The sequence below is a fragment of the Propithecus coquereli genome, unplaced genomic scaffold, assembly GCF_000956105.1.
Source record: "Propithecus coquereli isolate 6110/MARCELLA unplaced genomic scaffold, Pcoq_1.0 Scaffold5, whole genome shotgun sequence".
Taxonomy (NCBI): domain Eukaryota; kingdom Metazoa; phylum Chordata; class Mammalia; order Primates; family Indriidae; genus Propithecus; species Propithecus coquereli.
In genome coordinates, this window is record NW_012150840.1 from 16119036 (window position 1) to 16135562 (window position 16527).

Below are 16527 nucleotides of genomic sequence, written 5' to 3' on the forward strand. Positions count from 1 at the left end.
AAGCAAAGGAGAGAGAATGTGGACAATTGTATGTCATCTTTGTCCTTACGTTTAGACATCATTCCTAGGGCAGTAGATACTAAGTGGATTGCACGCATGAAGGTTCTTTGGGGTGAGTAGGGGAAGAAAAATTTTAAACTTACATTTATTTATTATCTTATGCTTGAAATTTTCTTTTGGTTGCTTGAGATCATTGCTAAAAGCAAAGGAGAGAGAATGTGGACAATTGTATGTCATCTTTGTCCTTACGTTTAGACATCATTCCCAGGGCAGTAGATACTAAGTGGGTTGCACGCATGAAGGTTCTTTGGGGTGAGTAGGGGAAGAAAAATTTTAAACTTACATTTATTTATTATCTTATGCTTGAAATTTTCTTTTGGTTTTAAATTATTCATATATTAGTCTAGTAGCACATATTTCTATTTTATGTATATGTATTATTATATAAATATATAATGTTTTCTCGAGTTTTTTTACTCACGAGGATGCACAGTCAATAGAGTTTGGCAACCACTGCTCTGTGGGAAATGATCAGTGCAAGTGACCTCTACGCAGTGTTTGAAAATGGGAAGGATGAAACACTGAGCTCTCAGGGCTACCTCTCCCTCCTTTGAAGTCGTGGGGGCCCCTGTCCAGCAAGGGGTCAGTGGAGAAGGAGCCGTCTAGCTCCAGTGTGGTGAACTGATGAGATTGGATTCTTTTTGCAGCAGGCTTTGCCAAGAGTGGACTGTTTAGCAAAAGCCTGGCACCAAGGAGGGAATGTCAAGGAGTAGTGGAGGTAGGGAAGAGGCAGGTGAATGACTGAACTAAAAATTGTTTCGAATGGAAATTTTATCTCTTTCTTGTCCCATTTTATTTGTAGTAGGCAAAGATTTCTTTCAAAGCATCTGGGCAGCATTGGGAATTTCACACCCATCATTAGAACGATTTGTGTGTGTGTGTGGTGACTATGTTATCATTAGTGGTATAATTTTATTTTGCAAAGAGAGAAGTGTTTCCTGTTTTATCACAGCTTTCCCTGAGGAGGGCTGGTGTATTAATTTGCTGTATTGCCTCCTGGCTGTTCCCAGGCTGTTTTTCCTCTTCATCATGGAATTTTTAATGGCCCTGCTGCCTCTTGGGAAGCATGTGAGGAAGAGTTCCTCAGGGAGCGCTTCCCTTTTTTCACATGCCTATAATTACTCTCCTTTAAGAGCACAAAGAGTTTGATAATCATGCCTGAACTAGGAAGGCTCCCTCCTGTCAGGTTACTGAGCTGAGGCTGCTGCTTGCCTGGACATTGCCGATTGTGTTCTCCCAAGCACTCAACTACTGCACGAGAGCCAGGGCTTTTCAACCACTTCCTCGCTGCTGCAGCCATATATAGCTCTGGTTCTCAGAATAGGCCTGGGGGCCCTGGGGGGTGACAAGTGACCTCCAGGTACTCTCTTGTTTAGTTTTTCATTGCTATAAACAAATAAATAATGGGACCATAATTTTAAAATAACACTTTATTGATGGATCATTTGAAGATAGCCCAGATGGCAGGTGCAGTGGATGAGAGGGAGAGTTTTGTGATCTTTGCACTAATAGACTTGTGGATTTCAGAAATACCACTCTAGAAATACTCAACTTTGCTGGTTTTCAATCCTGGCTGCACTTTGGAATCACATGAGAACCTTTAAAAAATAGATCCATGCTGGGCCCCACTTCCAGAGATTCTGTTTTAATTGGTTTGGGATGAGGCCCAGGCATTGGCATTATTTTAAAGCTCCCCAGGTGATTAATATGCAGCCAGGATTAGGAACTGTTGCCCTGAATGCGTATGGTTTTATGACTGGTGCTTTGTAATTTGCTTAATAGGGACTTGATTTCATAATTGCATGAGCTCTGTGCTTTGGTATTGTGTGACCCTTCCTTACAGGCCTCTGGACTTTGGAGAGCCTGCTGCAGGTGAAGAAGAGTGTTAGTATCTAGCACAGTGCCCGTCACATGGTTATTAATAAATGAGGGGAGCAGAGTTTTGTTGGGTGGATGTGTGGGTAGTTAGCTGTGTGTGTGGATGAAATCATAAACCAACTGTTTTGGTTTTGTTGTTTTGGTTGCTAGTATTGGGATTTGCTATTTATTTTAATAGCAATACTTGGTGTTAAGAATTGCTGCTGCTCAAATAGCAGATGGTGTGAGTGGTGTTCTCGCAGATGCAGAGATATTGTTGTCAAGGGCACAGTCACAAATTTGTAATAAGGAGACTAGTGCTGCAGGCAGCTTTCCCCAAAATGAGAGATTTATTGCTTGTGAAGGATAGTGTTTCTTACCATCATTACCTATAGGGAGTGATAACTAGAACTTATCAACTGCTACACAGGTCAATTGCATCTGTATGATGCACAAGTCACCAGTTGTAGTTTTTGAGTGTTTCACAGCAGTTTGGGATTTTCTTCAACTCAAAGGAAAGGTCATCTTTTAGTGCCCTTTCTTCTATTTTGGGTGATAATTTGGTAATGCATTACCATTTCCATTTATTCTTTCTTATCTTTAATTCTGAAATAGAAAAGCACTGTTTGATATCTTCTCTTCATAGAGGTCAGCTTCCTTGGTAAATAAACTGTTTTTCCTTTGAGAAATCTTATTTTCAGTTCTAGTAAGGATGACAGATACAGCCTGGTATGTAAATATTATACATGTTCCTTAATGAGTGAATGAAAAGTCTCATTCTACCATTTTCTTCATAGTCCATTGGCATAGGCAGTATGAGATTCAGAGTGTGGACATTAATGTGAGGTAGATCTGGGTGAATGACTTAACCTCCTTATACCTGTTTGCACATCTTTAAAATGAAAATATCAATACTCTTTTATTGAATGGGTGGGGACCAAATGAAATAATATATGTAAATATTTAACATCTTGGTAGCTAATATTATTTTTGTTGTGTAGTTACTACCCTACCCTGTCCTTAGGATAATTGCAATTTTAAAAACTTTTAAGTTGGCTTCCAGAGTCATTTGCTAATAAGATGTAATATGGATTCTTGAGGTGCTTAAATGGCCTCAAATAAGATATAAGAGGAGGCATTTGGGCAGTGTTTGGGTATAAAAGAGAGAGACCTTCCTGCCCATTGGAGAGTTGAAATATGATATGCTGAGCTCATTTGTAATTCATTTTATCTGTTCACAAACCTTATGATCTGCATATCAGAGTTGTGTGCCCAGCTGGCTGTGCCACTTGACAAGGAGTTTCAAAGAGCAAGAAGAAGACTCAATTCATACTATTAATTTTGACCTTTGGAGCCATAATAAACAGCCTCAGGTTTTACCCCAGGGCTTGGGGGGAAGAACCTTTTATTAGTCCTATGCTGTTGAGGATGCTGTGATGTACAGCAGCACTTGCTCACCTCTTTAGTGCCTTAGTTTCAGCCCGTGTGAGGCTATGTTTCTGCTATGCTATTGCCTATAAAGCTGCCCAAGCCTGCTGGAACTGCCCTTTATATAGTACACAATTCTTGAATCTTTTGTCCTCTGTTGGAGAGTCTTGTTTACAGCAGTTCTCAGCTGGCTGGTATCTTACTGCCTAAGTGGAGTGATGAAAGCATTTTCTCTGTGTTTTTCATTTGTAATACACCCATCTTTCCAACTGATATGAAACAATTCTGCTCCTGTGGCTGGCATGAAACAGCTCCATGATATGCCTACCGTACCGTAGCTGAGCGAAGTAGATTAGACAGAAGGATTTTCAGGTGCTAGTTTGTCACAGATTGTTAAGGGTCAGATTTGAGTGAAAACCATTAGTGGGATTGCCAGGCTCTCTTCCTGTTAGAAAAGCCTCCTCTGTTTCCTGTGACAATTGTGAAGTGTTTTTCTCCTTAGCTGCCCCTAGTGTCAGATGCCTAGATCTTTTTCCACGTGCAAGTCTGTGAAAATATTTCCCTTCCTGGATGTTTAATAAATGTCAGTTAATCCTAAAGGTGAAATCGCATGTGAGGAAGGGATCTTTTTACTTCCCTAGATTTAATCCTTTCTCTCATTTTATGCCAGCACCTTACTTGTTCCCTGATTACAGCACATTTTCTTGGATTATTAATTCTTGATTTGTGAGTCGGTCTTCCTACTATGTTATGAGCTCCTGGGGTTGGATGTCAGCTCAGACATCTTATGTCTAACCTCTCCACATCCAGCATGGTATTTTACACAGGGTAGGCTTCCACGAATAGTTGAATAGATTAGTAATTAAGGAGAATAATTGGCATATATGGTGTGTATGATGATCTTTGGTCCTTAGATACATCATATTTTTTTCCTGATGTTACTTATTTTTGTGACAGTACAGAAAACAAATTTTACCCTAGATTTTTATTTTTATTTCATACAAAAAATGAACTTTTCAGCGGCTTTTAAAAATGAATGATTTTTGAAGGTGAACTGTTCCTTAAATTAGCTTGCCACTGGCAGATAAAGACAGTTTTCTCTCCTTAGGAGTGACTCTAAACACCTTTGTTACAAATCTAAAGCAGTCACTTCAGTAATTTTTTTGCCAACATTGGTTCTATTAAACATGCATGTATTTCTCAAAGTAATTTTTTTTTCTCTAAAAGTACATTCCTGCCCCAAGGACATAGTGATCTGCCCAGTTTCCTAAGTAACACTGCAATTTTAACAACTCACCTGATCATTCAGTTACCTGCAGTAAAAAATAAAATAGAAATGTCGTGTTTATGCGTGATATAAAGAATACTCTTTCAATTAATTGTTAATCTTCAGCATTCACCTTCACACTTACGATAAGAATTTAGTGACTTTTTCTGAAGTGAGAATTTTTTTAGAAAGAGTGTATTTATTGCTTTTACTGCTCCTCCTCCCCTCTACCCCCCACCATCTTTCTCCCCCCCACTTAAATTCTTTTTGGCAAATGCCACCACAGTGGGAGAATTGACACTCTAGGGGAAGTACTGATCCCAGAACATGTGCTGCAAAAGAACATGCCCCAGGTATTCACCGGCCTGAGTGAAGATTGTCCCTGATCAGATGAAACAGAACAAGCGTAGCCTGTCTTTTCTTAAGTTAATTGCTTGTATACTGGGGAACAGTATTTTTATCTAAATTTATATTCATTTAATCATTTTATTGTTCTTTACATTAAATATTTATATCTCTATTATTGACTAGGTGGGTTTTGGGAGTTTGGTAGATTTTTTTAACTCAGCAATTTTTGCAGTAGGTGCTTCTCAGAATTACCTGGGGAAAAACTTCAAAATAAACAGAGTGATTATGTTTCCACTCCAGCCCATCCTACTAAATTAGGATCTTAGTGGGGACATGTGTATTTTGTAAAAGCTCCTTATGTAATTCTGATAACCGTTTGCTACTCCAATTGAGAGTGAAGTTTTAATTTGGTAAAGACTGGCTTAACTTATATTTAGCCTTTTTTACACTCTGAGTAATAGAAAGATCTCTTCTCCAGACATATAGTACACGGTTTGCAACCCAAGAATAACCATATACTGCTCTTGAAAAAGAGTTTTAAAATGTCTGGTTAAATCTTCCACCCTTTCTACCTACAGCAAGGGGCTCTGTGTGTTGGTGAGAAAGGGAAGCCCAGACTCTTCCCTTGCCCTTTCTGTTATCACGTTTGTGCATTGTCCCTTTTCAGCTTCTTTTTGTACAAGTAAACAGTGATACCATCCAAGTTAAATAATACATGTTAAATAAATAACAAATTTTAAAAAATACCCCTAAATGAAAATTGGGGTGGGGAGGAGGTCAACCTTTTTATTTTTCCTTCCCTTCCTTACTTTTTTTATGTTTACAGTTGATGTTATGGAATTACTTTGGGATAAACAAAAAACTGGAACTCCCCCTTGAATAGGAAGCAGAGGCTGCAGCAGTTGCCTGCCCACATGCTAAGGTCCCCAGAATAACACAAGAGGCCTTTCCAGCCCACACATGTTATGCTTTACTCTTAAACGGGGCTATCCTAATGTTCTGACTCTGCTATACAGCATGGCAGCTTCCATTTCCTGTCTCCTTTAAATCTTCTTGCTTTAAGTGCCCAGCTTCCTTATTACTAGCCCAGGCTTATTTTGGGTCCTTTTCCTTCTTTGTCCTCTAAGGTTCTTTCCAAGCAGATGGAGCCCTCACTTGGAAAGATAGATTTTCCTAAACCGTAAACTCTACCAGTACTAGTGTTCGCTTAAAACCAAAAAGGAAAATGCCTTACTGTCTTTTTGTAACAGTTTGGCTGTTTCTTTTCTTCCCTCCCCAAATACTGACTAGGAAGGGATACATATAGAGGAAAATATCCCTTGTGTACTTAGTCTTAAGATATGATGTTAGTCTTCCTTCTGCAAAATAGCTCTCCAACCTTGAAACAGGTCTTAAGAGAAATATTTTAGGAGGGAAGGAGCATTTAAACTGAGTTTTAAAAATGAGCATGCTTTCTCTTTATCATTGCCTTAGTTTCTCTGTTCATGTTCTGTAGCCTAAAAAGCTGTGCAGCTATAAATCGGGCTAGGTTACAAGATCTCTACATTGCAAGGCAGATGGTATCTATTTTGTTTATCACTACATCCCTAGTGTCTAGTACAATGCTTGGCACAGAGTAGATGCTCAGTAAAAACTTCGTGACCACTGAAAGAAGCAAAAACACTGCTGAGTAGAAATGAAATAGTCCACACACAAATACACACTTTTACGACAAAATAACAAGCTTATTACTTGGTTAACAAGCTTTGTTACTTGGTTTCCTTAGAAAGCCTTTAGTTGTTTCCGAAGTTATAACCAGAGGAATTTACAAAATTTGAAGGATTTAGAATGTTCAGGACAATTAGAAGTGGGAATGGAGTGGTAGGAGTAGACTTTACTGCAGAGAGAAGTACCAGGCTGGAGGCTTAGCGGTTGGGGGTCTGCACGTAACATTACTGAGCAGAGAAGGGGTGGGGTCTAAGGACCATTGCATAGACGGCCAGGGTGGTCTAAGGACCACTGGAGCCACTGAGTCCTCAGTAGCCCCCGAGGACGTTGCAGAATATAGTGCCATATAATAACCTACATGCATAGTAATAGCTAAGTATACTTACTTTTATTTTACTAAAGTAAGCATTTTAAAAACCACCATATTTCCATTAAAATGGTTAAAAATTTAAACATTTTGATGTATAAATGGTTTCATCTTTTTACTCCAAAATATGCCAAGCATTCCTTAAAAGTGTGCAAAAATAAGTGTTACTGACTAGATCCGTAAAGGAGCTGACAATATGGGCCCTTAACCTTGTTGCTGACATATATCAAACGTGCAAAGCTGTGAAAATGATGGATGAGGTGTAAATACAAGGCAGTATTCATGTAGTTCAGCCCAAGTTGGTACTCCAAGAATTAATATCATAAAACTCAGCATATTGTAAACATTGATCTTGAGGAAGCAGTGTTTTTAATTAAACTTTTTGTTGAAGGATAATACACATACAGAGTAGTGTACAAGGAAATACACATTTGAGGGATTGTCACAGTCACAGCCAAGTACCCAGCATCCAGATCTAGAAAAAGAATGTTACCAGAAAGAACCCCAGAAGCTCTCTGCACCTGTTCTAGTTTCTGTCTGTCCTCCCCCACATCCCCACTGCTCCAGGGTGCCACCGCTCTGATGTCCAATAGCATAGTTGAGTTTGAAGCAGTAGTGTTAACATTTATTCTGAAAAGTTTTAGAGATTCCTTTAATGAGCTTCAGGTAAAGAGGAAAGAAGCATGACTATAAACTGTTATCCTTTGAATTTGTTTCTCTTTCTGAATCATGCTTGAGGATAGGCATGATTGAATTAGATCAAAATGCTTGGGTGGTTTGAGTTTGGGTCTGTATATACTCAAGTCCTGTGTTTGTGGAAAAGATGGGAGCTCTATTCTCTACATTTCCCTGTTTTGATGAGGAACAATTTTCTTTTCTGCCTGTGTCGTGGCTTCAAAGGGAATTACTACCTGTCCATTCAGAGTGAACACTGTACTGTCTACCTTTGATGTTGTCATCTATGTTAATTTATTATTAAATCAGCCTGCTGCTAGACTTATTCACATAAGGTATGAAATATGAGCTGTACCCTATTTTACACATTTATTCAGAATTAACTATTTGGGTTTTCAGAATTAACTGTTCATGAGGTATTAACTTAATTTTCTATACAGGAGAGAGTGACCAATAAAAGGTGATTTGGATGGAATTTTCCAAACCAATGGCTTTGTATTGTAAATCTTGGCTTATAGCACTCTGCATTCTAAAAAAATTTCTTAGGATTCTAGTCAAAGTCTTCTATTTTCCTGTTTGTAAATTGAATTAACTCTTAAGCTTTTGATATTTAGGGAAATGAGTATGTGTGTTTTAAACTGTGGAAGTTACCAGATTGGGGGAGCCCTCTGTATAGGAAAATTGTCGATTCAACAGTTGTCTTGTTGCCTTGCTATCTAGATTGTCTTAGATTTGTTGGAGGTTCCAGTTTTAAGACTAAAAAAGAGTTTTGATCCCTAGCTGGACTACCAAATTAGGAGTTTATCTGGTGTGATTTTACTGGATTCCTTTTTATATGTTACGTACATTGGCTATTTAAAAGTTTTTTTTGGTGAAATATACATAATATAAAATTTACCATTTTAAACCAGTACCATTTAACTTTTAAGTGTTTTATTCATTCATATCAGTTCTAATCAGCAGCTAATGAGGATCAGCTATGTGTCTTGTGCTGCGGTTGGTAGATCACTGGAAATTATGAAAGTGTAAATATGGTTCCTGTTCTCAAGATCCCTGTTCTTAATCTCAAGGAGATTAAGCCTTTTTGTTTCATTAGGGAAACAAGATACATGTGCACCAGTTAAATATTGATTCATGGTAGATAAGGTCTCAAATGTTTAAGGAAAGCTTTGTATAAGGGTGAGACTCAACTTGGCCCTTAATTGGGGCAGGATCTGTCTAGTTTGAGAGAAACAAGGAGTGGGGAGCAGTGTGAATTATTAATCAAATGGCATAGCAGCCATTTCAGTGTTAAGCCCATTGTCTTTCAGAGAATATTTTGTTTTTCTAGTTTTGAAGCTCTCAGTGTTTTGTTTTTAAGAGAAGCTGAATATTCAGATGAGGAAACATTATTGACATATAATTAGCACTTTTAAAAGTCACAGAAACCAAACTTATTTAACTCGTGACATAGTATTAAAAATTCAGATTTATAGTGGCAGAAGGGTTAAATTTCCTATTAAAATTCTATGCAAATATCTGTGTTCATGCAGCATTAAACTTTTCAATATATTACCACTTGGGAGTAGGTATTTCATTAGTGGGTTTAGAACAATTGCAGTTACAGTTTTTATGAAAAATAATTGTGCAAAAATATGCATATAATGAAACGCATATTTATTGAAATTAATCTTGAATGTCTGCTACACTGAAAGCAGGTAAAAAGTTTAGAAGGGGCATGTATTATGGGTAAAGAGTGAGTTATGATTAATTCTGAATAATCTTGTGCCAACACTTAATGGCAAAAGATTGTGCCTGTTTGGTTTTGTCTGTAATGGGTCAAGGATTTCTTCTGGGCTGAACATAATGTTTTATATACAGTATGAATTACAAAGTTAAAGCCATTTTTTTGCTTCTCATATCTGCAGACAGGCAAATGTACACTGGGGACCACCATGTTCACGTGACATCAAGAGGAAACGGAAACCCGTGGCCACAGCATCTCTGTCCAGCCCCAGTGCAGGTGATTATATGCAGTTATCATTTATTGAGCACCTACGATGTGTTGGGCACTAAATTATGTGTTTTGTATGCCTTTTCATCTAATCTTCGTGATAAAATAGGTCATTTTATTCCCATTTTACATGGATAGACCAAGACTGTGAGAAGTAATTGCCCAGTTCTCACTGACCCTGAAGTCTATGTTTTTCACTACCGCATGGCTTTCTAGCATTTGAAACTGTATGTTCCTCCATCAGCAATCTCCAGTCATCTCAGCTCTTGTTGTAGCACAGACAGGAAATTGGGTCCATATTAATGAAAACCCAGTTGAGGCGGCAATTCAGTCAGTAGTCAGGGAGTCCCATGGGTTAATGTGCTTCTTTAGTGTACAATACAATACATTCTTAACTGCCTTTATGAATAATACAGTGTAGTATTTTACTAGTCAAGAAATTGTTAATTAAAAACAAATTTTCAGTTTAAAACTTTTCAGTTTTTTGTAAAACTAATACTAATTGGTAGAAGCCAAAATAGTGGTTGTCTTTTGCTGAGGGTAGTGACCTAGAGAGCAGAAAGAAACCTGGGGTGCTGGAAATGCTCCAGTGTATGAACCAGGTGGGGGCTACGTGGCCGTTGACATCTGTAAAGATTCTTGAGCTGTGCATTTAAGATTTATGTACTTTACTTCGTGTATATTATCCTTCAATGAAAAAAAGGGATAGTTATGTATTCATATCAGTGAGAAAATTGGATATTGAGTATATATCATAGATTATTTTCCTTAGAAAATACTATATATTACATAGATCAGAGCAGCTGATAGCTGAGTATAGGTTAAAACCCAGACAGATACGGAACCCTACCCCCAAGTTTTGGCAACCTCTGAAATTGTCCTTTTGGAGCTTCTGTTTGGGATGTCTGCTTGAAGGTGGCTCATACTGGACAGTGTTAATAACAGGTCTGATGATCATGGTAAATTTTTTTAGTGCTTTTCACTTGGCCAGGCTCTGAGCCAGACACTTTGCAAGCATTATTTCACTTAATGTTTGCAACAGTTTTACAAGGTAGATGCTGTTTTTATTTCCAGTTTACACATGAGAAAGCTGAGGATTAAATCACTCCCCCAGGTCACATGGTGGATCAATTGCAGAGCCAAGATGAAACTGGTTTCCCTGTGACTCTAGAGCTGCCCTCTTAAACACTGCAGGTGTTCTGTCTTTTTATATGTGGTAGGATTGATTCCAAACTATGACCCCACATCAAAACTCAGATTCTCATCCAGTCTATGGTATTTGAAGCACTAAAACAAAACCTCCCCTCTTTTATCTCTTCATTCTTTTTTTTTTCCTCCTTAATATCTAGCATCTGTTTTTAGTTTTTAATTCTTTATAGGAGAAGAACCATTGAGAAGAGTTTTAAATCCTTATTCCATATTTGAATCGGGAAATGTATGGGATGTGGGGGTAATTAAACAAGACTCGAGCATTAGATGTTTCCTTACTGAACCTAACTCCTCTCCTCTCACCTGTTGACTAAGCCCTGCTTCGCTGAGCATTTTCTTTTTTTTCTACCCACAACCTGAGTGCCCCACGGAGGTGAAGGACATAGCCTGAGCCTGCGCCATCAGTCAGTAGAACAAATGGGCTTGCTCTGCCTAACATCGGGCCATCTCGGATTCCACCTCTTTTATGGGAATGAGTGATGAAGAGAGGTGCGTTCCGCTTTGCCGCTGTATTAATACACATCAGGGGCCAGCTCCTGGCACTAAATCACGCTACTGCATACATCTGTTATCGGAGTCTTCACCGGTGTGATGAACAAGACTGCAGATAGAGGCTTCCTTGTGTCATTCTTTATAGGATTTTCCTAAAAGAATAAATAGCTCAGATCTCTGCCAACACTCTCCCCTGTCACTGTGATGAATTCAGCTTCTTTCTTAAACATGCAGCCACAAATCTTTTCCCTTTTTCCCCTCCCCCACTGGTAGAAAGTTTTGAGTTGAAATTGACTGAATTTAAAGATATTAATAAGGCTAAAGAGGTGAAGAGCAGGAAGAAACAGCGTGTCTTCCTTGTCTTTTTGTACTAACAGTAACAAATGGCCAGAGAAAAGACCTGTAAACGACCATAGGGTTGTTAAGTAGACATTTTGAAAATGTAGCACCTTTATTTTCTTCTTTTTATCTTCCCTCTCCTCTCTTTTACGGCTTGCTAGCATGCAGGTGTCTGGTGCACAGAGCCGCACCCGGGATCTTAGTGAGTAAGCACGCAAACCTGCTTCCACGACTAACACACCAGAGCAGAGGTTCCCAGCACATCTCGACCTCATGCTGAGGTGAACTATGTATATGCTTTTAAAGAATGTACTTGGATAAGAAGAAATGGACTATTTTCTCCAAAATTTGAGACCAAATACTGTGCTAAACATAAGGAATCCAGATGAAAAGCAGACTTCATTTTCTTGAAATGATTTTCTTCATCAGAATGGTAGATCAGAGCTCTTAGCATGCACATTCCAATTCTTCAAAAAGTAAACACATGGCTTTTGGGAAAGGAAATTGAGGCGATCAGAGATTCTGTTCAGAGCCTGGACTATTTTGGCTTTTCCCTTTTCTGTCCTTTCTCTCCCTGGGATGGGATGTATGTCCTTAGAGCATCATTCAGAAAGAAGGGTACCTAATAGTTAATCTGTTAATCAGTTACATCAGGTTTCCAGTACCAGGCCAGTGATGCTAGAGATGCATTCACAAGGGCAGGAATTTTTGATCTGTTTGCTCACTCCTGTACCCCTAGCATCTACAAGAATACCTAACCTATAGAACAAACTCACTGGATATTTGTAGTATGAATAAATTAATAGACTCTTAAGGTCAAAAGAGTTATTTTCAACATTATTCTAACCCCATAGTTGGATTCAGTAGATTCATTTTAGAATGTCCCTTGTTTCAGGAGTCATAGGACAAATTCTTATTGCCTACTATGTCGTTTTGAAGTTTAAATGTTTTTTAAAGTTAAAAATATGTTTTAATATCTTTGAATGTAGTCATTATTGAATGACTGCACAAGAACATTTATAGTAGATACATAAAGAAAAACAATATCAATGTACCTACCATCCACTTTAGGAAAAAGAACATTACCTTTAAAATCTTTCTTCCACTTTCCATGGAGGTGAAAGTTATTCTGATAACTTTTTGTTTATTGTTTATCATTCTTTTTTTCAAGTATTTTTAACAGATATATGTATCTTTAAGCAATATATTATCTAGTTTTGCATGTTTTTGAACCTTGTATAAGTGGAATCAAGCTGTATGTCATGTTTTATAACTTCCAGTTTTCACACAGTTCTGTTCTTGAGATTCATTCATGTTTTGTCCTGCCAGAATCCATTCATTTTTAACTTCCATGTATAATATAATATTCCATTGTGTGAGTATGATGAATGTACTATAATTAAACATTCTTGATGGACGTGTGGATTTTATCCTGTTTTATGCTATTGTGAAAACTACTGCATTGTTCTCTGAGAGAACAAGTGCAAACATTCTTCACGTCCACTTCACTCCCATTAGGATGGTGTATCATAAAACAGAGAACATCGCATGTTAGCAAGCATGTGGAGAAACTGAACCCTGTGCGTTGCTGGTGGGAATGTGAAATGGTGCGTCACTGTGGAAAATAGAATGGCAGTTCCTCAAAAAAGTAAACATAAAACTATCATATGATCTAGTAATTTCACTTCTGGATATATCTACAAAAGAATTAAAAGCAGAGACTCAAATAGATTTTTGTACACCCATGTTCACAGCAACATTATTCACAATAGCCAGAAGGTAGAAACAATCCAGATATTCATTGCCAGATGAATGGATAAACAACATGTGGCATATACATGCAATGGAATATTATTCAGCCTGAAAGTCTTTGTTATTCAGAGTGAGATTCTGACACATACTACAACATGGATGAAGACATGCTAAGTGAAATAAGCCAGCCTAAAAGGACAGACAAATATTGTATGATTCCACTATTTTGAGCTACCTAGAATATTCAAATTGATAGAAACAGAAAGTAGAATGGTAGTTGCCTGGTGCTGGGGAAAGAGGGGAATGAAGAGTTATCATTTAATGGGTACAGAGTTTCCATTTCACATGATGAAAAGTTCTGGTGGTAGATAGTGGTGACGGTTATACAATAGTATGAATGAACTTAATGCTCCTGGATTGTACATTTAAAAATGGTTAAAATAGGAAATTTTATGTATATTTTACCATACGAAAAAAATAGCAAAAAAAGTTTTTCTAGGGTAGTGTTTCTTTCACTGTGATTTGGTGACCATGTAAGGATAGGTATAGTTTTGGGAAATTTATTATCAGTTAAATATGAATAATTATGTGCGTATGAATTTGTTGTGAGTGTGTGTACGTGAGAGAAATTTGAGTTGTCAAATGTGTTTGTTGCTGCTGTGGTTGAAGTTCCAAAACCTTTGAAAGCCATTGCCCTCAAGAACTCTTGTATATGTGCTATAGAGTTAAAGCTTTCAAGATACTTTTATATTAATCCATGGTAAGAAATTCATGTTGGTATATATATGTGGGTGCACATGTAAATCTGAAATAAATCCTGGGTACACTTTGATATTTTTTATTGAGGAAAAAAGTGGTAATGATCATAACCCACTGAATTGGTTTTGTGACCCACAATTTGAAAATTACTGCTCTAGGTTACATTCCTGGGAGTGGAATTATTGGGTGACAGGGTAAAATAAAATCTAAACTTTCCTAGATTTTACCATATTTTAGTGTGTAATTATGGTTTGTACCGCTCTACTCGGGGGCATTTGGAAATGTGAAAAAAATGTTTGGTTGTCACATCCAGTAGACAGGATCCAAAATGGGAATTGTTGCAATATGCAGGACAGCCCTGCACAACAATGATTATCCTGTCCAGAATGTCTTTAGTGACCTTATTGGAAAATACTGGGCCTATGTTCTCTTTCTACCATTTTCCTTGTTGTATATATTTATTGGTGGCACTGCCCTAGTGGAGCCATGGAGTGTGACAGAAAGAGGATAGGGCTTCAAGTTCAGTATCTGAGTTTGAATCTTGCTTCTTAACCAGCTTGTTGCATCCCTGAACTATTTATCTGACCTCTCTATACCTCAGTTTCCTGATATGGAAAATGGAGGTGACAATATCTACTAATAAGGGTCTGCATTAGGAAATAAGATCATGATAGTGTAGTGCTTATGCCGTGTAGTGCCTGTCACATAAGTGCTTAAGAAGTGGTTTTTATTACGTTATGAATTTGTATTACTGAATGTATTCATTGGCTCAGTTAAACCCATTTTGTCAGATGGAGAAATACTTTTCTCACTTAAATCTTGCCTTTATGTTTTTGTAGGAAAAAAAGAAACTTTATGTGGCCACTTGGGTTGATAGGACATGAAACATAAGGATTTAGAAAATTTTGTTTCTAAGTGTCTCTCATTCTAATTTGTCTTATTCTAATGTATTTTTCCTTGATGTTTTTTTCCTCCTTACTTTTGTAATAACCTTATTAGTTCACACGGATGCATTGGAGCCAACCACACCAGCATCACAGGCCCCGAAATCTCCAAACTCTGAGTGGTCGATCAGGACCTCGGCAGCAGAGAAAGCCACAGACTCAACTACAGCTACGTTTTTTAAAATGCCACAAGAAAAGAGCCCTGGATACAGCTAGACAGCACTATTTTACCCTCCAAGAGTTGACTGGGTGTTGTTGAAACAAATGTTAGACTTTGTATTATATATTCTTGCGTATCTTAACGGACATTCCCTGTCCTTTCTGCCAGAACCGACTCCTCTTTAAACACAGCAGCGGACTCTTTCTCTTAGGAAATCATGTTGTGGGAATCTTTTTTTTTTTTTTTAATTAGTAAAGTATTGAGGCAGCAATTTTTTTTAACAAAAAGATCATCTGCTCTGTTACATGATTATTGCTGTCCCAACATTTACGTCCAGCTTCATTCACAGAGCTGTTGCTTTTTTGCAGCTTTGTCTTTGTTCTTGAAAAACTAGTTAACTGCTTTTGTATACCTTTTGTGTAGAGCTTTTAGTATCATTTGAGGAAGTCCCAAATTTGTAGCCAGTTCCAGAATTTAAATACTGAGTTAAGGCCTGTATGGAATCGTGTTTACAGGAGAGAAGGCTTACCTTCGAGCCTAGTTTTGATTCACTCAGAGTGCCAATAAGGTAAAACAACCAAGTTCTCTCAATTCGGGGCCTCAAAAGAGAAACCAGCAGCTTAGGCCTTGGGAACTTCTTCCATTTTCTGCACATGGTCTAACGGGATCAGCAGCAGCTGCATTGTATTTTATCTTGTCTCCAAAGTTTGTGTTCTACCAAGAGGACACACACATACACACAGATTGGTGTAGTGAAGAAAGTGGTTTAGATATACAGCAAACTTAAAATAGTCAGTGGATTGTGTTTTCCTACTTCATGTCCCAGTGTAAGCCTTTATGTCCTAAGTGGGACTTTATTAGTAGTATTTTAGGTCAATAACATGTAGCAGAAATTCATACTCTATTATAATAATGGCTTCTTGGGGCCATGCTCTGGGGAGGAAAAATGTCTCTGACATGCCTTTATACTTGGCGTGTTTATGACGGCTCAGCTGCATGTAGAGTTATATATACAGTCATGCCTGAAGTTGGATGCTACCTTGTGAAAATGAGAAATAAGTGACTGCCTGGAGCTGCTGGAGAAAAGCCACACTTTCTAAAAAGTATAATCAAGAGTGTCTGTCATTCAGGGGCCTAGCTGATAGAAGGGCTCTTTTGTACGAATTGAGT

At 37.9% G+C, this 16527-nt stretch overlaps 1 protein-coding gene across 1 annotated transcript in view; it reads left to right on the forward strand.

Moving 5' to 3' along the window:
• The window catches only part of GPATCH2L (G patch domain containing 2-like), a 49098-nt gene extending 32775 nt beyond the window's left edge, over positions 1-16323 (forward strand). The window contains exons 9-10 of the mRNA XM_012656307.1: positions 9617-9711; positions 15253-16323. Coding sequence (XP_012511761.1) covers positions 9617-9711; positions 15253-15413 — 256 coding nt within the window. The 3' untranslated portion in view covers positions 15414-16323. The remainder of the gene's footprint in view (positions 1-9616; positions 9712-15252) is intronic.
• Positions 16324-16527: the final 204 nt, after the last annotated feature.